The sequence below is a fragment of the Apaloderma vittatum genome, unplaced genomic scaffold, assembly GCF_000703405.1.
Source record: "Apaloderma vittatum isolate BGI_N311 unplaced genomic scaffold, ASM70340v1 scaffold5820, whole genome shotgun sequence".
Taxonomy (NCBI): Eukaryota; Metazoa; Chordata; class Aves; order Trogoniformes; family Trogonidae; genus Apaloderma; species Apaloderma vittatum.
This window is the reverse complement of record NW_009692764.1, coordinates 24,480-45,474: the sequence shown is the minus strand read 5'-3', so window position 1 is coordinate 45,474 and position 20,995 is coordinate 24,480. Positions and strand designations below refer to the sequence as shown.

Here is a 20,995-nt window from a genome sequence, read left to right as displayed (position 1 = left end):
TTCCTGCTCATTAATCGGTCCTGTTAAAAATATCAAAACTCTTCTTCATTTTTCTTTTCAGTAGAAAGTAAGTTATTAACACAAGAGTAAACTTTGTCCTTTCTGTATTTCTCACCCTTGGTTAACATTTAACTTGCAGAAACTTAATCTTTTATATACTGAGATCTGACTGAGACTATCATATGTAAGGAGGTGTATGAGGGAGAAAGAAACAATTGCTATATGGATAGAATAACTCATCTGTATTGCGATGTATGTGTTTCTAACACAGAAATCTGATGACTTAAAAAAAATCCCGCAGAAGTAGCTTATTCAGTGTAAAATTCCACTGTCCCTTAAACTGTTCCCCCAGTTCTAAGACCAAAAATAATAAATTTAGCAACAGCTTTGCTGGAATTTCCTATTTAAAATAATGTGGTATATTCCCATGTTTAAATACAACTTCTCAGCTGCAAAGTATTTAGGATTTTGAATGAACTGCAGTGGGACCTTCAGGGTTCTTGTAGAACTGCAATACCTTGATATAAATGTCTTGATATAGTGTGTATGATTTAAATGCTTGCTGAAGTGAGGAGTTAATAAAAATATATTTGTAGAACTTTTTAGCCCCAGACAGTCACTCTCTTATCATTTGCTTTTTGTGCAGACTATTAATTTTTCAAGATAACAGAGGTTTTGAAGGAATCACTTATGAAAATAGGACATCTTATTTGCAATACAAAGTCTGATCTAAACTGTTTAGTCAAAATGGTGATGGTTCTGTTGCCTAAGTAGATTTTTCAAGATTGGGCCAGTTGCTTAAAGGGTTGACTACTGATCAGTGGGATTTTTTAATCCTCTGAAACATTTTTAAGGTATTTATAGTGTTAAACTAATAGATTATTTTTTGCAGCGTTTGAAGAGGTGTGGAGGAGTGGCTTTAAGTTAATTTCCTGGCTTTTATATAAATTCTTGAGAGTTGTGTCATACTACTCACTATAAATGATTGACATTACACTGACCTTTATAAAAGAACCAAGAAAATAAAACCTGTATTTAGGCCAATTTTTTGTCTTTGCTTTTAGATTTTGGGAAACACAAGTTATTGTGGAGTAGAATTACAAGCTTTTTAGGCCAAATTATAGTTTTAAACATATAGTATAATATTCCTTTTCTGCTTATTCACTTTTAAAACAAATTCTGTTCAGTGAAAAAATCTATTAATTATTTGAACAAAGTTTAAAAGAAAATTTGAACAAACTGCAACAATGAAAGTAGGTAGTAGGTCTCAGTTTTAAATGTGAGGGCTTGTGATATTTTCTCTAGTTTAAATTTTACGATTAAAGCAGAAATAGTGGATTCAATCCTTCAGACAAAAACCTTGCCTAAACAACAGTGAAATAAAAGATTGTGAAGAGTGAGAAGAGCGACAGAAACTGGAGAGACGTGTTCAAGGAAGTATTCTCAGATGTTGTTCACTTCTGGTATTTTCCATTGTAGGTTTTTTCTAGATAATTTTCCATTACTGAATTCATCAAAACAGTCATTGCTTAAGAATTAAACTAATCCAATAAAATTTATAAACTTGGCTGCTTTCCTTTGGACTAAGGTGAACATTCAGATGAAGTCAGTAGGAAAACTGGAGTTGTTCAAATGAGAAAGAAGATACCAGATTAATTCTTTAAATTTTACATACTGGAAAGATACAATGTATATCTTCTTAAATAAGTTTTTCTAAAACATTTTTGAATTGTTTGTTTTTTTCTTTCTAGAAATAAAAATAGCCCACCACCTCACCCAGTCCTGTCTTCCATATCAGTTCTTTTTTGCTATCATCTAGGAACTGCTGTGAAAGGCTCATTTCTAGTCACAATACTGAGAATACCAAGGATTATTCTCTTGTACCTTTATAATATCCTAAAACAAAAGGTAGGTATATACTTCTATAGTACTGTAAAAATAGTAGTTTAAAGGTAAGATGCAAGGAAAAAAAAAAGTGACAAATATACTTCTTGCTTAAAAACGGATGATACGATGTAGATTTTATATTTTATCCCATTTTCTTCATTAAGAAAGCATTTTTTTCCTTTCAAGTTAGATATCACTGCTTCCTTTTTTTCTGTCATGTGAGATACCTTTAAGAGTATAAAACACCAACATTAAAAGCCACCTTTATTTTAGTGTTTATATATAATGTTTTTTGAAGGGTAAAGGAAAAAATTGCCAGAATGCTCTATGTAAAATTTTACATCATAACTTTAAAAAAAGATAAGAACATTATTGTTGCATGTAAAACATCTTACAGAGAGTATTTCATTTGCCTTGTAATATGAGTTTATAGAAAGGCTGTATGAAATAAGAACTGTTCCAGAGATTTGTGTAGGATCCAAACCAAATCTATTAAGATTGCCTTCTTTCTATTTTTCATGTATCTCCATATCTTATATCTACTGCTGGAAACATACCATGGCTGTTAGTTCTGGCAAAAAGAGAGGGCTGTCATGATTGCACAGCTCTGATTTTAGAGGAAGATTTAGGCAAAGTGTTTCAATGTAGGTCTTTTCCTCCAGAGTTTACCTTGACCTTGAAGCGTGTGCAGTTATGACGGAGTATTTACCTTGACCATCCTGGTACCTATGAGGCATATGTGTGGGTATAGTTTGTGAATGCTTAAATAAAACCTCTTGTAATAAGATACTTGAAAGATGTGTAAGTATCTGGGCTTATGTCACTTTCATATGAAAGCTTTGTTTATAAAACTTGGTGGTTTGAGTCAACTAAGAACTTTGTTTAAACATGATAGGTGCGATGAGTTGTGTTAGACAGAAGAGTACTTTTTGCCTCTGGAGGAAGCAGAATCAGTGGACGTGTTTGGTTCATGGTTCTGTAATCTGCGCAGCTGTAGAAGATTTAACTAGCAAAGAAAGCTTATTTGTGTCTATAGCAGGGTGCTACAAGCTCCTTCTGGTGGAGCTGCCAAGCATTCAGCTGAGGATGTGACATGACCCATAGCTGTAACTCCTCCTGAAGCGGCTCTCCTGCGGAAGCGGCTACAGAGTGCTCAGGTCAAGTCATGTCCCCAGTCCACAGAAGGATCCCCCCACAAAGTAACCTTGCTGCTATTCATGGGAGAAAGGACATGTTATGGCCCTTTTCCATTGAGACTTTTTCCACATAGGCCCAGAGTAGTGAGACTAAAGGATGGAGAAATTATACTGCATTAGAGCTCACCCAGATTTTGTCACCCTTGCAAAAAATGCTGCAGATTTCTGTGAACAGGAGGAAAAGTCAGGGGTCTGCAAGTTTGCGGGTAGATTCGCAGGTGTTTTCTACACAGCAGTCTTTAAGCAGAATCAGAGAGGAGGTTGCAGTTGAAGTCCCTTGCTCTAGGTTTTTAATGAACGGTTCTCACTGAGATTAATACAGTTTTAGTAAGAATATCTCTGCTGCAATATACAGCAAGATTAAAGTATTTCTCTGCTCTCGGGAGTTTGCATGTACAGTTGCCATTTGAAAGGAATTATTCCTGGAATGTTTTCAACAACTTGTTTGGATAAAAGTTGGAAAGTTCATGGTTTCTGAGGGAACAATGGTAGTTTTGGGGAGCTGAGGTTTTCATATAGTGACTGGAAGATCTCTGCTTTCTGAAACAAAACAAAAACCTTCTGAACTCTGGGAAAAGGTTAAAAAGACTTGAGTGTCACTGAACTGAATTTCCTTCTGCTGAGAAAAACAGCCATTTAAATTTGGAAAGCTACCGTGACTACCAGGATGTCTTTTTCTTGTCTTGCTTGATAAAATCTTTTTATGATTAACAGTTCTGAGCTCATGATGTGATGTGGGGTGGGTGGAACAAACACTGAGCTTTTCTGCTCTAGTTTTAGTATGAAGTTATTGTAGATCAGTGGTCTACGAATGCTCAGTTCTAATGCATGTTTTTTCCTCCTGTCCTGAAAAATATATGCGCTGAGTCAATACATGCACATGTGCATATAAGTCACTCTGCCCATTCTTTTATTTTTGTTCATTAGGATACCAGTCATTTCAGAACTGTGAATGCTTTTTGATAAACAAAAACTTTTAAAATCTGTCAGTGTACTCCCTGGTCACTGCAAAGTACTGTAAGGGTTACTGACTTGCCTGCCTAATTTGTTCTCCAAGCAGCTGTTAGCTCACAAAGCTGCTTGCAGCACTTATTTTCTTTTCCCAGAAAAGGATCTTCCATCCACAGGAAGAAAAAAAATATACTCAGCTCATCGGTTCTTAATACCGAAGGGTCTGAATTTAAAACAGTTCCTATAATCCTAAAGGAAATATCTGCTGCCTGAGTGAATGCTTTATTAGAAGAGTCAGTCACCTGTAAAGCAAGTTTTTCTAAAATGGCAGTTTTGTTTGAGCCTAATTCTGTGTTCAGTAACCAAACATTTAATTTTATTGCAGGAGAGTGCATGTGCAAAGTGCCTATTCAAGTGCTGTTTCTGCTGGTTTTGGTGCCAGGAAAGTTGCTTAAGATACTTTAACCAGGTACGCTCTATCATCTGTCTGTTACTCAACCATCTGCATACCTAGTCCACAGATGTGTGTGTGTACACTAGCTTCATTTAGCATAACTAAAGCAACATCCAGTGTGTGCAAGCCAGTTTCCTTCTGTCCACCTAAACTAAACAAACAAAAAAATCCTTCAAGTGTAGATGGAACTTGTTGCAAGGAAGCAGGGAACTGATAAACATAGAAGGTGCAAGATTTTAGAAAACTTGTTAATACAGCTTGAGATAGACCTTTCAGTGGGCCACTTACTATTTCTGTAAGTGAGAAGACTTAAGATTTTGTTGAGTTGTGCCAGACAAACTGCTGAAATACAGAGGGTCCAGGTGGAAGGAAACAATGAAAAAGTAAGAAATGCACTTGGAGATGTGTTAGTAAACTAGATACAGTATTTTCCACCTGAAAGTCTTGAATAAAGAAACTTAAACTCCTGGCTGATTTCCGTTATCAGTATATCTAGGAATATGATCCATGATGAAAAAGCCAGATGATACAATACTCTCTTTGAAAGACATATTTGTTTTGTTAGCAATTTTGAATCAAAAATGTTTTTATTGGAAATGGATTATTTTGGAGATGCAGCAGTTTTTCAGGTACGCGACTCCTACTTTTTCCTTCCTGATCCTTTTGTCCAAATATTTTCCAGCTCTATATACGTCATTGTAAATAGTTAATTTTTCTCTTTCTTAGTCCTCATTTGTTATCTCTGGTGACTGCGGTATTCTTAATGTGAAAGGGAATCAGATGTTCATGCTGATTCCTAACTCTGACTATTGTGTTCTTTGTTCTCGTTGCTGAGGGTAGTAGTGAAGTAAACAAGAGAACTCTGATAAAGGGTCTGACTTCTCCTCTAAAGTAGGTGCATAAATTAAGCTTAATCTTGAACTACTAAAAGACAAAAGTTTTTCACTCAGTTCAGACTAGATTAAATACTTGTGCAGTGAAATCTCTGGTTCTAGATGATGAGTTTTCCAGACTCTACATTTTTTAGGTAGATCTTATGGTCACTGGCTTGGTGTGGAACCTCAGAGTTCATTTTGACTCCAGGCTTTCCGTTTGTAGTCACCCTTTCCCCTTGGCTTCCTGCCTTTCAAAGAGATATCCAGCATCCTAATGTGTTTACTTTTTCCAGCTGTTGTATGCTATGTGTTTCTTAAAAGAAGAATTAGTTACTGTAATGTTCTTCCTTTTGTTTCAGAAGGCTGCATTGTAGCTCTTGTTCCCTTAAAAGATTTCCGGTTTCTTAATCTATTGTAGGCAAATTTCTGGTTTTGTACCAGTTGTGATTTTTAATCTAATGATCATAGTACTGTGTTTGCTGTTAGGTAATTGTTTGGACATTTTTTAGAAGAGATTATGGTGTTCTATGTACCCCAAATCCAGGGCAATTTGAAAGAGGGCTAGAGGAGAAGAAAAGCAAGAGCATGCTGCAAGATTTTAATAGAAATTTTATCTGTATGAAGAGGTAACAATAATTTCAGATTATTGTGTTTCATAGAGTAGTTAGTGTATGTAATTAGCTTTGGTTTTTTTTCCTACAAAGAATGTACTGAAACGTATTTCTTAAAAAAAAATGTTTTGACTAAGATTGAAAAATCTTCAATTTTGTAAAATCTGCAGCCAGATGTAAAAAAAAAAAAAAGGCTGCAGTTTTAAACAGCTTAACATATGGCTCAATTAACAGAAGTACAGAACTCCTAGGAGCTCTTACTGAGATCACTGAAAGCTGCTGGGTGCAGCCTGGAAATTTCAGTACTGAGCATGGACTTGAGAACAGGAATTGGGAGATATTAAAAATAGTTTGTACCTATGTTTCTAATACTTCAAAAGTATTTTTTAGTTCAGATTTTGATTTTTGTGTGAGTTGAAATTACTGAAATGTGGAACAGCTGTTTAAAAGTTGGTCCAACACTCATTATGTGTGTTAACATTCCTTCCTATATTTTTGCTTTTTGTATTTGTATAACTTTCACTATAGTAATAAGCATATATTACCTGGAACTCTAAAGAAAAAAAAAGCAAGCTTTTGCCATCACTTTTGCCCTGTTTTCTTCAACCTTTTGTTATATTGCTTAGATGATTTAAATTCTTTCTGCTCCTTCGTTCACAAGTTTAATCAGGATTAAACAGAGCCCCTTGTTTTCCCTCTGGGAAACTTTCAGATGAGAAACAGGTGCTGGAGGAAGTAGCACTGGGAGTGTGAGCTTCTTTCTTTCCTTGCGGTATCAACCATGTGCTCTGTTATGCTATCAAAGAGTACTTTTCAGGCTCATGCTGTCTTTCAGGTGGGATTTAACATTGATTTTGATAGTTGCATGTATCCCTGAAGTTACACATTCTTGGCAGGCTTAACTATGTTTTGTTCAGCTCGCCTGGAACATGACTGAAATGAGGCCAAAAGAGTACCCTGTCATCTTCCCGTCACGACAGAGTGCTGCACTAGACACTGGTGCCATATTTCCAGCGGTGGTTGTTGGAGGAGGAGTAATGTAAACCCAGCATCCTGTGCAGATTGCAATGTGGATAATTGCATTCTGCCTTCCTAAATTTCTCTTGGATTTGCAACTGGATCCTGTGCTAAACTGTGGTGTAGTGTTGCTATGTGCTGTTAAACAGTTCACTCCTTAAGCTGTTCCATTTCAGTCATGGGCAAAGTGATTCATGTGTGTGTATAATCCATTAGTAACAATTGTAAAGCACTCTGGGTTCTATCTGGATGAAAAGTGCTTTGTGAATATAAAGTCATTATCCTTACTTGACAGTTCTCTTTGCCAACGCTTGTCAGAATTACCATAGATTTTTCATCTTCTGGCTTGATGGTTTCAGTATGTTCCAGATAAACATACCCAAACATCTCAAGTAAAATCTGGGAGACTGAAATTTCTTTTCCATAAAAAGAATATACAGGGGTTTTTTAATGTGGTTGGGGAGCTACAAGGTCTGTCTCCCTACTGCTTTCTTAAACTGTGGTGGCAGTCTTAACTTTTGATGCATCAAATTGCTCTTTTTTTTTTTTCTTTACAGCCTTGTTGCAGAGGCTTTTTCTTTTTAAAACAATATTTCTGTTTTAGGATAGTTTTACTTTTCTGTGTCTGCTTTGGGTTCATCTGCAGCCAGTTGGCAAGCAACTGCTCCAAAGTGCAACACATGGATTTCTGAAGGAGTTGCTGAGCAGTGTGTAGTTTCTCTATTTTCATCAGTGCAGCTACTTGCAGTGTAGCCTTCCGGGCCCTGGGGTAGTCATTATACTGTGTTAGCCAGCATTTGCTGGTACTGATTGCCGGCACCTGTCTAGCGTGGGGGGAAAAAAAACTGAAACAAAACAACAAAACCAGAAGCAAGTCTGTCTGATGGTCATAGATCCATGGTAGTTGTTTGTCTCTTAAACTCAGGATGGAAGCCTATCAGGAGGTTGAAGTTTAATGCTTCATGGAGAAATGAGCTAGATAAAACCAAAGCTCATGCATGCTAGTAGAAAAACAGCTCTTCTCTGAACTGCCAAACACATTGTGCCTCACCCTGTCAAGTACTTTTTTCCTCCTAGGAGCAATACTACATTTTAATGTTACTGGCAAAATGACTTTTAAATGTTAAGCTTAATTTTGAATCATCTTTAAAATACAATTGGCTAAAATGCTCATCTTCAGTGAGTTTGTATTTTAAATATGTTTGTTTTCCCTCTGAAGGCTTTATGCATATCATAAAAGGAAATAAAATTCCCTAGCTCTTTACTTTCTCTGTAGGGTGAACCACATAGGAGATAGAGATGAATCAGGCTGACTAAATCTTGATTTGGTACCTTTGTCCTTTCCCCTATCCCATTAAAAAAAGATTAAATAAATAACTCACTAGCTGCAGAAGCCACTGTGAGCAACTCCAGTAATAATATAATCATGATGCAGTGAGCACTTAAAGCAGGATCCTTGTGGCCCAACCCCTGTGATTGAAATGGATCCCAGGTGAAGTGGTGCGATGCTGCAGAAAGAAACACCCAACTGCCCTGCGAGAAGAAAGTTGTGTTGATCCTACCCACTGGATGATCCGCATGGAAGGAGTAGATGACACACAGAGTAGGAAGCAAGGAAAGCTGAAGGACAAGATTTTCACCAAGAAGTTCAGACCGCAGATATAAGGTGGCATGGAAAAAAAGGAAAATTGTGCTTCTTGGGCTGCTTGAGAAAGTTTGGGAGGCTATTGAGGAGTTTTCTTACAAATGTTAATTATCCCAAGAATCAGAAATAACCATTTTTGCATTAGCTGTGGGCCTATTGGTTGAAAGTGGGAGAGAATATTCGCTATGTGTTTGTCAGCCATAGGACAATAGCCTTTAGTTAATAAGGCTGCTGAAAGGGCAGATTCAGTCCTGGAATATATGAGATGAAATACTGGCACCAGGAAGAGGGGGCTAAGTGCCATTGTACAAGTTGTTGGTTAGGTGATTAGGCGTATCTCATGGCAGGGACACTGGAATATTCTGGTGTGTCTAGTTTGACTAATGAAGAGTGAGAGCAAGCCCCTTAGCCATCTGTGAGTATATCAAGAAGAAAAACGACAGAGAGGGCTAAGTGCCAAGACAAGATCAGCAGAAGAATGAGTAGATGTAAACTGTTCATGAGTAAATGTTGTCTGGAAGTTGGAAGAAAGTTCCTAAGGATCAGAGGGAAGACTGTCTGGAATAGCTCCAAATGTTGGGGCAGAGAGAGGGAAAAGCCCTATATAGTTTAAAGACAGAGCCTTCCACTTAAGAAACCATATAATGTGCTAACCTGAAATAGCCAAGGACTAGAGAGGCTGAAAGTCCCTTCCACTCTTACATGTCCTCATCTCTTCAGTGGAGCCTCACAGGCTCACATTGCTCTAATTTCCCACTGTTATGTGAGAGACATGGTGCAGCTTTCTCACCGGGTCACTAACAGCTGTACAACAGCCACAGAAGTGTCGTTGCCTCTTGCGACCACTGGATTTTGTTTTCTGAGGAGATTCTACTGGCAGCTGTGACACTTGGAAGCTAAGGCACTTAAAAGTCCAGCCTGAGCTGCACAGCATTGCACTGGGTATAGCTAACCAAGGCAGCCCCAAGAGAGTTGGCACCAACAAGATCAGTTCAGGCTGAAAATACCAGCAGAGCAGAAAAACCTGAAGTGGAGTGTGAGACCAGCATGTCTCCTGTTTCTTTTTTAAGAAGATTCTGTTGCTATGGCAATCCTCTCTACTCCAAGCTCATTTTATTAAAGCAAGTCCTAGAATGGAGAACTGGATTCAGCTGTTACACAAAGTAGCAATTATTCTCAACAATTGGGGAACTTATGGTCTGGATCTGAGCCACAGTGCCTTTCTCATGAAACTAGCAGGTCAATTTTTCCAAGACCCTTGACATTCTGTGTTGTGAGGCACAGAAGGATGTATTCTTTAAATAGTTTGGGTTGGGTTTTTTTTGCAAACTGTGGTATTTGGTAATACGTAAACATTCACATTCCTTATTTATTCATCCTGACACTGAGAAACTAGTGTCTAGTTCCCAGGCTCCAAGCCAGAGGAGACTTGTGTTCTCCACAAACGGGGTCATATGCTACCAACTTGCTAGTTCAAAGATAAAGACTGTTCCTGACCGACTGTCTCCTATGCTTTCTGATACTGTTATTACTTGCTTCTCACCATAGCAGAGACTACCATTGTAAAACATTAATTAAGCAGAAATTAAAAACCATAATAGCTATACTGGAACAGACTCCATCTAGCTCAATGTCCCAGCTCCAGCAGTCGTAAGGTAGAACAAGTATGTACTTCCCTGTCCCTATGCTCTTTCTGAATCTGTTTTCAGCTTAGGAACCTTTTGACCCGAGTATGTTTTCTGTGTCTTTAATAACTCTCAGTGCATTCCTTTTCCCTGAACTTTCTCAGTCTCCCTTGAGCTCATGTGAACTTTTAGCAGCTAAAGCAGCCTTTGTCCAGCAGTTCACAGTTTACAGACTTGCAATGAGAAGTATCATCTGCTTTCAAATCTGACTTCTACTACTTTGTGTGGTCCTACCCCTGCCTAGTCTTTGTTCTGGAAGAAACAGTGAGCTGTCTAACCCTGCTTAGCTTCTCTGCATTGTTCATGAATTTGTAGCCCTCTTACCACATCCTCCTTCAGTCATCCCTTTTCCAGACAGAAAAGGCTGATGTACTCAGTTGTTCCCCAGACAGAAGTCATTCCATACCTTTTTTTTTTTCCCTCCTCTCAAACATTTTCAAGTCCTAAAAAAAAAACTTTCTAAAAACTAAAACTTTCACTAAAACTTTCGTTCATGGGAAAGAGAACGCATTCTGTAGAAAACCACATTTAAATAACCTGTATAGTAGGTTCTTAACTGACCATAGTTTTTGCCTCAGTCTTGACTGACAGCTTCTCTCCTCACATCTCCCATGCTGAAGGACACAAAATGGGGATGAAGGGGACAAAGTCCTTCCCACTGTAAGTGAAGACAAAGTTCATGACCATCTACAGAACCTGAGCATACACAAATCTATGGGACCTGATGAGATGCATCCCAGAGTCCTGAGGGAATTGGCTGATGTAGTTGCCAAGCCACTCTCCATGATATTCGAAGTCATGGCAGACAGGTCAACTCCCTGATGACGGAAGAAAGGAAACATTACACCAATTCTTAAAAGGGTAGAAAAGAGGACCCTGGGAACTACCAACCTCTCAGCCTCACTTCTGTGCCTGGAGGGACTGTGGAACAGATCCTTCTAGCTAAGGCACATGAAGGATACGGAAGTGATTCATGACAGCCCATATGGCTTTTACTAAAGTCAAGTCCTGCCTGACCAGCCTAGTGGCTTTCTACAGTGGAGTGACTACATCAGTGGACAAGGGAAGAGCTATGGATGTCATCTATCTGGACTTCTGCAAGGCCTTTGACACAGTCCCCCACAACATCCTTCTCTCTGAGTTGGAGAGATATGGATTGGATAGGTGGACTGTTCAGTGGAGAGGGAATTGGCTAGCATCCAGCGGGTAGTGGACCCTGGCTGGATGTCCAAGTGGAGACGGGTGACAAGTGGTGTCCCTCAAGGGTCTGTGCTGGGACCGGTGCTGTCTAATGTCTTCGTCAATGATACAGACAGTGGGATAGATTGCATCCTCAGCAAATTTGCAGATGATGCCAAGCTGAGTGGTGCAGTCGACATGCCAGAGGGACAGGGTATCATCCAAAGGGACCTGGACAAGCTGGAGAAGTGGGCCCATGTGAACCTCACGAGGCTCAACAAGGCCAAGTGCAAGGTTCTGCACCAGGGTCAGGGCAGTCCTCATTATTAGTACAGGCTGGGGGATGATGTGATAGAGAGCAGCCCTGGGGAAAAGGACTTGTGGGTGTTAGCGGATGAAAAGCTGGACATGAGCCACCAATGCGCACTCACAGCCCAGAAGGCCAATTGTGTCCTGGGCTGCCTCAAAAGCAGTGTGGCCAGCAGGTCGAGAGGTGATTCTGCTCCTTTGCTCTGGTGAGACGTCATCTGCAGTGCTGTGTCCAGCTCTGGAGCTCTCAATGCAAGAAGGACATGGACCTGTTGGAGTGGATCTGGAGGCGGCCACAGAAATGATCAAAGGGCTGGAGCACCTCTTCTGTGAAGACAGGCTGAGAGATTTGGGGTTGTTCAGCCTGAAGAAGAGAAGGCTCTGGGAAGACCTCACCTGAAGGGGGCTACAGAAGAGCTGGGAGAGGGACTGTTTACAAGGGTGTGTTGCAATAGGATGAGGGGCAATGGTTTTAAACTAGAGCAGGGTAGATTTAGGTTAGATGTTAGGAAGTTTCTTTACTAAGAGTGGTGAAGCAGATCCTTCTAGCTAAGGCACACGGTGATGTGCTCCATCCCTGGAGATATTCAAGGTCAGGCTTGGTGGGGCTCCATCCCTGGAGATCAAGTTCAGGCTTGGTGGAGGCTCCATGCCTGGAAATATTCAGGGTCAAGCTTGGTGGGGCTCTGAGCAACCCAATCTAGTTAAAGATGTCCCTGCTCACTGTAGGGTGTTGGACTAGATGACCTTTAAAGGTCCCTTTCAACCCAACACGTTCTATGATCTTAGCCTTTGCAACCATCTCTTCTTTGAAAGGGATTAGTTGCATGTACCCTGCAACTGGAAAATTAATGGAATATCTAAACTTTTTAGTCCAAGGTCTAAGATAATTTGCAAATATTGGTAATAGTTTGTGTGTGTTAAGTGGCCTTTGGTGGGCGAGGGTGAGAAATTATTTGAGCTCGTTCCTGTCAACTCTGAATTTCATGGAAACATACATTTAATTAAATATTAGACGTATTTTGTTAGTGAGAATGGGCAGATTTCTACGTGGCTGGATGTGGGTATGGTGTTTGAGTGGGAAACTTGAAAACTGTGAGGAAAGTGTATGGAGGAGCCACAGTCTAGGCTGAACAAGAAACCCTCCAAATTTTTTTTTTTTTTTCTCAGAAACTTTTTTTTTGCTGGAAGGTAAAGATCACTTGGCTAATCTCCAGCCTGTACTAGTAACATTCTTAGTGCACCTATGTCAATGACTAGTTTTGTAGTCTTCAGCAGTTTCATTTGTTTCTGTGTCTCTCGTATTACTTCTATAATGTTGGGCTATTACCTGGCTGCCTTCCTTGTTTGGATGTTACGACTAGTTGATATTTACATGATTTGTTGAAGTTATTAGAAATGCCTGTTTTTATCAACTGGTCTGTAACATGACAAGTTCCTGTACGGGTAGTGTTCAGTCTCCACCTTTATCTTCAGTCTTTCGAAGATAACTGTTCTAGTTAATAAATATCAGAAATACTTTTCGTTGTGCATTCCAGGCATACCAGAGTGGCTAATTCAAGACTGAAAAAAATGGTTACTTATTTTAACTTTGGAAACTGTATTTGTTCAAGTGCACATGCTTTTCTTTAGGCATTTTTTTCTATTTTTAATGAAGACAGAATCTCTGTTTAATTTATTGGCAAAATTTATACTGACCTCACCAGATCAGGATCTGCTTTGTGAGTTTAGCTCTTAAGGGACAGAAATAAACTTTAAAACCCTTTTCCAGTTTGTGTCTCAATTTCCTATCTGTTAATGGGAGTGATGAAACAGACTTAACTCACAGCATGCTATGAAGATAGATCTATCCATTTTTAAAATATGCAGTGACAGCTACAGGTGGAAGACAGAGAGGGAGCTTCACTTTAGGTCACCTACCCTACGCCTGAGTCCTGGTGAGGCAGTAGCCCAGCAAAGCTGGTGCTGGTCTCCCTGACGACCAGCTCTCCTCCTGCCGCATCCTGGGCCAGTGCTACTGTGGGCAAGCTTGCAGACCATCTCATTTCCTCACCTGGGATGGCAGCAAGCAGCGTGCAAACCCGTGTTGGGTTGAATGAGGCGGCAGGTGGGATTAGGATGCTTCTCTTTTAGAGGTGTAGGCAATTGAGAAGACAAAGGTATTGAAGTCAATGCCTGACCAAGCCAAAAGGTGCACACACCTCTCCGCCAGTCCTGTTACAGCACTCCCCAGGGAAAGGAACAGCATCAGTATAAATGAAAGTTAGCACAGAAAGTGTTTTTTCCTGTTTAGGAATGAAGCAAAGTTGCTTAGAGTCTTTAATTTTTCTTAGAGGAGGCAATAAATCCATGGGCTTTAATTATACTTTTCCATCTATGGGTATATTTGCTACTATGTATGTACAATATTTACATGATGTCACTGTTTACTTCTACTCTTTTTTTGCTTGCTATCATGGAAGAAAAAGTCCTTTGTCATATGTGCAATAAATAATATCCACATTAGAGGCAAATGATCTTTGGCTGCATTTAATTACTTTATCTAATATTATAAAATAATGTCAGTATAGCTTTGCTACACTACAGTATGTTACAGAAATTGCTGTGGGGTAAAACTGAATCCTGCAGAAATAGATTTTCTCTGCCATCAGATATTTAAAGCTGTTTTGACTTGTAAGTAAAAAACCACAGACTTTTGAATAGGAAATGTTTTGCAGTAGGCCAGGGAAATTAATTTCCAGTAAACCAGTTATGGTTTTTTTTCACTTCCAGGTGAAACAGAAAGTAATCTAAGTACCATGTACATATTGTGATGCATAAATTGCTTCAGAACAGTAATCCCTTGCACACCGTGGTTCTTACTGACCATACCAGATGTGACTAATGTTTTGTGGCATAATCCAACAAATATTTTAAGTAAAGGAAAACTACTCATAAGACTTGCTGATAAAGTTCAGCGTACATTTCAGTTATCCCAAGTACTGGTTTTCTAGCCAATACTTTGGACGCAGTTTCAAAACCTTGTTGAAGAGTTCCATAAAAGGCATGTATATGTCAAGTTATGCATGACAAGTGTTAAAATAATGCAATCCATGAAGGTAAATACTCTGTCCTCCCCACCTGCCTTAGCAAGTTTCCACAGAGAAAAATCTTGTAGAATTCTCCATACATAAAAAAAGCCTGTGAGTGCTCCTATTGTCTGTTCACATTCTCGAGGGTGGTCACGTAACACTCACTGGTCTAGTCCAGGATCCTCCAGATGTTCTTTTCCAATCATTTTCACAATCAGTTTCATCTTCTATGAAAAGGGTTATTTTATGGCTATAGCCATAAGGTTGAATTTAAGTTTCATATTAATAGTTCAAAAGGGCGATGTATAAAAGCTTTTTAATCATCAAATTTTAAGTGACTTGGTAGCTACATAACTTGATTGTTCCACTTACCTAGTTGCCAGCAGTCTTGCAGATAGACTCATAGTAAATAAGCAAGTAAGTCTGGATAGTGTGACTCCAGGTAAGTAAGTGTTTTGTGGCAATTGTGTCGTATTCATTAACAAAAACAAGGGTAGGGAACATAAGTGTTTTAAAATCAGTTGGGTAAAGGTAGATTCAGAAGTTCATTTAGTCACTATTCTAGCATTTGCTAATGGTGAAACTATGTAGAAAAGATATTTGGAGTTAGAAGCATAGTTATTATAGTCACTTAAAATAAAGTTGCTGTTCTCTTTATATTCATAAAGTCAGTATCTCCAAATAGAGTTTTAGGCTTTGCATTTTACTGAAATAATATCTAGATTATAAGAGTCTTTCTTCTCTCACAGCATTATTACCTTCTCTCATTTCAGCATGCATACACAACTACAGCCATAAATGGGACAAATTTTTGTACATCAGCGAAGGATGCTGTCTTTATTTTGGCAAAGAATTCTTCTAAACTTGCATCCATTAGCTGTTTTGGAGATTTTATCCTATTTCTAGGAAAGGTAAGAGTTAGAAAAGTACTGTTCTGTAAGAATGAAGTGAAAAATCAGGGTTTGATTCTCTCTTCTTATACGTGGAGTAAAAAGTTTTATCTTTGTTAAACTCGCTGCTGCTAATGCTGTAAAATGAGTTTGGAAGAGAAGATAATGTTTAAGGAATTTAATCCTTTTTGTAGTCTTCACAGAAGTATTTAATTGTATTAGTGCCCTTGGTGCCATTCTTACAGTTCCCATTGCAATGAGTCTTCAGTAAGTACATACTAAAATATTGATTCTGCTCTATGTAATTTACACATTGAGAACACGAAGTATGACAACTACTTGATGCCAGAATCTCCATAGCTATCCCCCAGATCAGATGTGCTCTTAAAGTATTGGCTGTAATATATTCGACTTAGGGTTTTGGAGTTTGGGGGTTTTGTAAGAGGTATTTCTACAAGATTAACAAGGCTGCACTTCTCTTTCACTGCCCTTTACAGGTGTTTGTTGTGTGTTTTACGGTTTTTGGAGGATTGATGGCATTTAACTACCATCGGGAGTTGCAAGCTTGGGTAGTTCCTCTGTTGCTGGTTGGATTTTTTGCCTATGTGACATCTCACAGCTTTCTGTCTGTGTTTGAAGTGACAGCAGATGCCATGTTCTTTTGCTTTGCTGTTGACATGGAAACAAATGATGGATCTGCAGAGAAGCCCTACTTTGTGGATCAAGAACTGCTGGTAAACCCCAGTGATAACAGCAAAGATATTTGAGCCATTCTAAGCTTTTGGGGACTCTATTTTATAGAATCCTAGAATGCTTTGGATTGGAAGGGACCTTTAAAGGTCATCTAGTCCTAGTAATTTGAACTCACAACCCACGCTGTTTCCTTTCCAACAGCATAGACAGGATGGCCTCAGAGATAGAAATCATATGTGATTTTATAGACTTAAGTAAATGGCTCCCTCTGATTCCTGTGTGCTAACTATGGTCTGCTGCATTGTTTTAGATCATAATGTGCAAGTAATAGCTGACTTTTTAGGCCTTATTTTATATATGTCCAGTGTATTGTTGGTAAGTAAAAAATATAAACAAACAGATGAGCTAGCTGCAGATATCGATCCATGGGGTGCCCTAAGGTGAGGAGTTTGTATTTCTTGTGAATTACTGTGCAGTGATGAGCTACAGTAAAGAGCAAGGTGCATCTTGTTGCCAGCAGCAGGTCAGGTATCCATCCACATGTTATGGATGCAGGCCTTCTGAAGAAACTTCATGCAACCTCAAGTAGCTCTGCTTCATACCTATACAGATTCTTTTGCCAAAATACTGTCTTCTATCTCTTGATTAAATTCTTCTGCCTCTGGACTGATTATTCTGTGTCTCTACCCTTACAATTACTGAATTGTATGTTAAATATTTCCATGGAGAACCATTATGTTGCTAACGGCGATGGAGAGCTTTAGTTAATAGCTGTAACTGAAATGTTTTAATGTAGATACGCCATCCCTTTCATATTAAGAGAATATCTTAAGATGCAGATGTTGTTTTTTTTCTTTCATGCTATTTTTGCCAGTTCTGTCTTTTCTTTCATAAACCATGCGACAAAGAAAATCTTAGTGATTCATGAAAAACAAACTTAGCAGCCAGAATAACTCATATGATACGAATATTCTGGATGGATTTCTTCAGGACACTGTCAGAAGAACTGGTCTGTGTTTTTTTAATGCTGCTGTTGAATTCCCTGTAATGTTCATAGAATTTTGTTGAAAACAAACAAAAAAACAATAAAAAGCCTTAGGATAGGCTTAACTCTTTGTACAGATAAATATTGCTTGGTTTTGATTCAGAACAGTACTTAAGCACATGTCCTGAATAGGAATATGTTACTGAATGGAAAACTCTGCACCCTTGACCTCTGTTCTTCTCCTTTTGTTTTGCCAAATGCTAAAATACTTCTTAAGCCAATTCTTCATGAAAGAAACAGAGGCTTTCCTTTCTCCACTTCCAAACTTTGTGGTAGTTTCTCTTTAATTCTTGTCTTAATTCCTTATGATTAGCCATGCCCTAGGGCCTTGGGTGAAGAGAGGATTTCCCACAGGGGTGAGGAGTCTTCCAAGCAGGGCAGGCTGTGTAACATAGTATGAAAAAACTGGGGGCAGCACATCCAAACTCCTCCTCATTGCATGATCAAGAGTAAATTTGCTCACGTAGCCAAAAACTTGGAGTTTCCCAACACATGAAGGCCTTTGACTTGGGATGTCTGTGTTACAGTTGGGTTATAAACATCTGGGCATGGAAGGGAGGCTCTGTAGCCTTCAGGACAATATGCAGCAGTGGGCGGAGAGCTGGTGAGGGATTTCAGACAGCCAGAGTCCTCATTCCTATAGTAGGAAAAATAAGCGACTCTTGATTCATCCATCTCAGTTGCATTCATCACCCTTGCTGCATCTGCAGAGTCCCTCCTGGTATCACTCAATGTCATCCACCTAGGAGCCAGCTACAGTTTCTTAGCCCTGGGCTAATTATCTTCTTTTACCAGTTTTGTTTTATTTACATAGTGCTTTGCATTCCCAAATGATCTCACCCTGGTTTTTGCTTGTAGACCTTTGTGAGTCAGAGTAACAAGTTAACAGAAGGACAAAAACACAGAAGCCTAAGACCTTTCCAGGACAATGACAATGGGACAGAGCTCCAACCTATGGTGAGACAAGAGTGTGGGAAATGTATTTATCTGCTGGCTAATATGTTTGTCTTTATGTCCTACAAAGAGTGGATGTAGACTCTCACATACCTCCTGATGTCTCACCACAACCAATATGCTGTACCCAGTATCCTGTTTTTCCTTCTAATGCTTTCCCTCCTCAGGAAACCCTCTGCTGGTACACAATGGATGGATCAAATATTTGTTTTAATCCTTCTTCCCATTCCCCAGTGTGCCCAGCAGAGGAAGATCAATGAATGGCAAGGGGATGGGAGACTCTCTATTCAGATAGTCCTTCACATGTATGCTGTTGGAAAGTCTGAAGAGCAGTAGGCTGCTTGAATTCATGCTGGAACTGCTGAAGTTCTGGAGCTGCAAGATTAGAGGCCTTCTGTCTCCACACTCACCCTTTTTTTCTTTGTTTCTTTTCTATCAGCATATATATTTATTTGGTCTGTTTTATGCTGGGGTAAAAAAGCTGAGATGCCAGAAGGGAGTGGTATCTCACACCCAAGCTTGGGAAAGTCCTGAGAGTAAATGCTCACTAACTGACGTCTAAAAAAACATTGCAAATTGCCCAACCTGAGAAGCTGCCCCAGCAAGTTCAGAATCTGGACTGATTTTCCCCCAGCATCAGGCCAGAGGGGGGGGTCAAGCCAGGGGTGATGCAGAAAGATTCTGCAGGCTCCAGTGAAATCTCACACAATCTTGTGGGCATTCTGCTATAGGCAGAGCACTGCTTTATTCTTTTGCTAGAGCACGGGATAGCGTACTAGACTTTTTCATTGTTTGGGTCTGTTACTGCATTCCTCAGTAATTTTTGCCAAGCACAGAAACAAAGGTGGGGGGTTATTCCCTCTGAGAGGATTGTAGATTTGAGACACAGAAGAACCTTAATTATTTTGCCAGTTTACTCTTAGAACATTTAAATGCAGTAACAGTACTGCTACAGATTATTTGACTCTTTTTTTCTCTCTTTGTAGACTTGAATATGAAGTGCACCAGGAAGTATGAAGGCAGACCAACAATGGCAAAAACAGCGTTAGAAAAAAAAAAAAGTAGAGGTTAACAATACCCCAGAACAAAGTATTAGTTCTCTAAATCTCTGTTTTACTTTCTGCACTGGTAAAATGACACACAATCTGTTTGTATGAATAATGTATTTTGTGTCAATACATCTGATTTTTATTAACATACTTGTTAAGATGGTCTTAAAGTTGTTAATAAACAAATTCCTTGTAAATTTTCATGTTGTCAGACTAAAGATACTAAGTGGACAAGGTCATCGAGATCCCCTTTTTAGCTTTTTGGTATGTCAGCTAACATGGGCTTTTTTCATGCCTCTCTGGGAACACAGGGCTAATCATCTCTGCATCAGTAAATGTAGAAACGTTTGCAGAGGAGGCAGTCTGCAGTGACTGTTTTCTGATTTATTCTGTATATCTGAACAGCCAGTGCCACCAGTTGTTAAGCATAAGTACTGAGCTTATTGATGGAAATTACCACTGATAAAAGTTCTCTGTAGTCAGGATAATTAGTGGTTATGAGGTAGGTGTCGTTCTTTTAATTATACTCTTTGGGGAATGTTTTTTACAAGTTAGTATCGTAAACTATCCACTGGCTCCTCTCCAAATGGCAGATGAGGAATTTGTGGGTTTTTGTTATTTTTGGTTTTTTGTTGTTTTTAAATAAACAACTATTTTCTCTTTGCACTTGAAAAGACAAAAGAAGCAGAAAATATTGTACCTGGATTTCAGGCTTCACAAAGAAGTAGCAGAAGAGCAGTGGCTGGACAGAAATGTTATAAATACTACTTTATAGACATGTTAGCTGTTACATAGATGTGAAAGATAAAATATCATGGAGAAACACAGGGCTCTACTCAGAAGAGGGACGTGATAAGTGTAGACACTTTAAAAAACCCAAACTTGGTAACATTCTGTCTGCATTTTCTTCTGAGCAATTCTGTGGTTTGTACCTGGACCCTGGTTATAATACACTTCTGTGGGCTCCACCTCATTCTGAGTATAGGGTAGCTCTATATTTTACTCAGTGGCACATGATTTTATTCTCTTGGTTCAAAAGCTCCTTTAACATTTAGTTTGAGGAGAGGTTTGAGGTGGGAAGATGACTCCAACCACGGATTTCAGTAAAGTACACATCAGTATAGGAAGTGAGACAGAAACTGCAGGTAAGTGACTCATAAGCTGCCATGAGTAGATTGATAAACCTTCAATTAGTCACAGCTTGGAAGTGACATAGAGAAAAGCTCACCGATGGCCTGAATGACAATTTTGTTTCAGGTAAATACTGTATCTGATCTCCTACTGTTGAAAAGAGACTAGTTATCTGCTAGGGAATGCCAAGAAATACCTGCTCTTTATTTACTTTTGTCTGATTCAATACAAGCCGTTTCAAGAAGTAGAGGCATATGGGATGATGAAAAGGGGGAAAAAAAAGCTTAATTACTTTCTGCTTGGCTGGTGAAGTTGATCATCCACTGGTTGTAACCCGCTACCTCTCATTATTT

The 20,995-nt window shown here is 39.1% G+C and overlaps 1 protein-coding gene across 1 annotated transcript in view; it reads left to right on the top strand.

Moving 5' to 3' along the window:
* The window catches only part of SLC44A3 (solute carrier family 44, member 3), a gene marked incomplete at its 5' end in the record, with an annotated part of 41,439 nt that extends 21,960 nt beyond the window's left edge, over positions 1-19,479 (top strand). Inside the window, 7 exons of the mRNA XM_009867004.1 lie at positions 1,752-1,908; positions 4,420-4,503; positions 15,654-15,791; positions 16,268-16,504; positions 18,367-18,465; positions 18,697-18,794; positions 19,449-19,479. Coding sequence (XP_009865306.1) covers positions 1,752-1,908; positions 4,420-4,503; positions 15,654-15,791; positions 16,268-16,504; positions 18,367-18,465; positions 18,697-18,794; positions 19,449-19,479 — 844 coding nt within the window. The remainder of the gene's footprint in view (positions 1-1,751; positions 1,909-4,419; positions 4,504-15,653; positions 15,792-16,267; positions 16,505-18,366; positions 18,466-18,696; positions 18,795-19,448) is intronic.
* Positions 19,480-20,995: the final 1,516 nt, after the last annotated feature.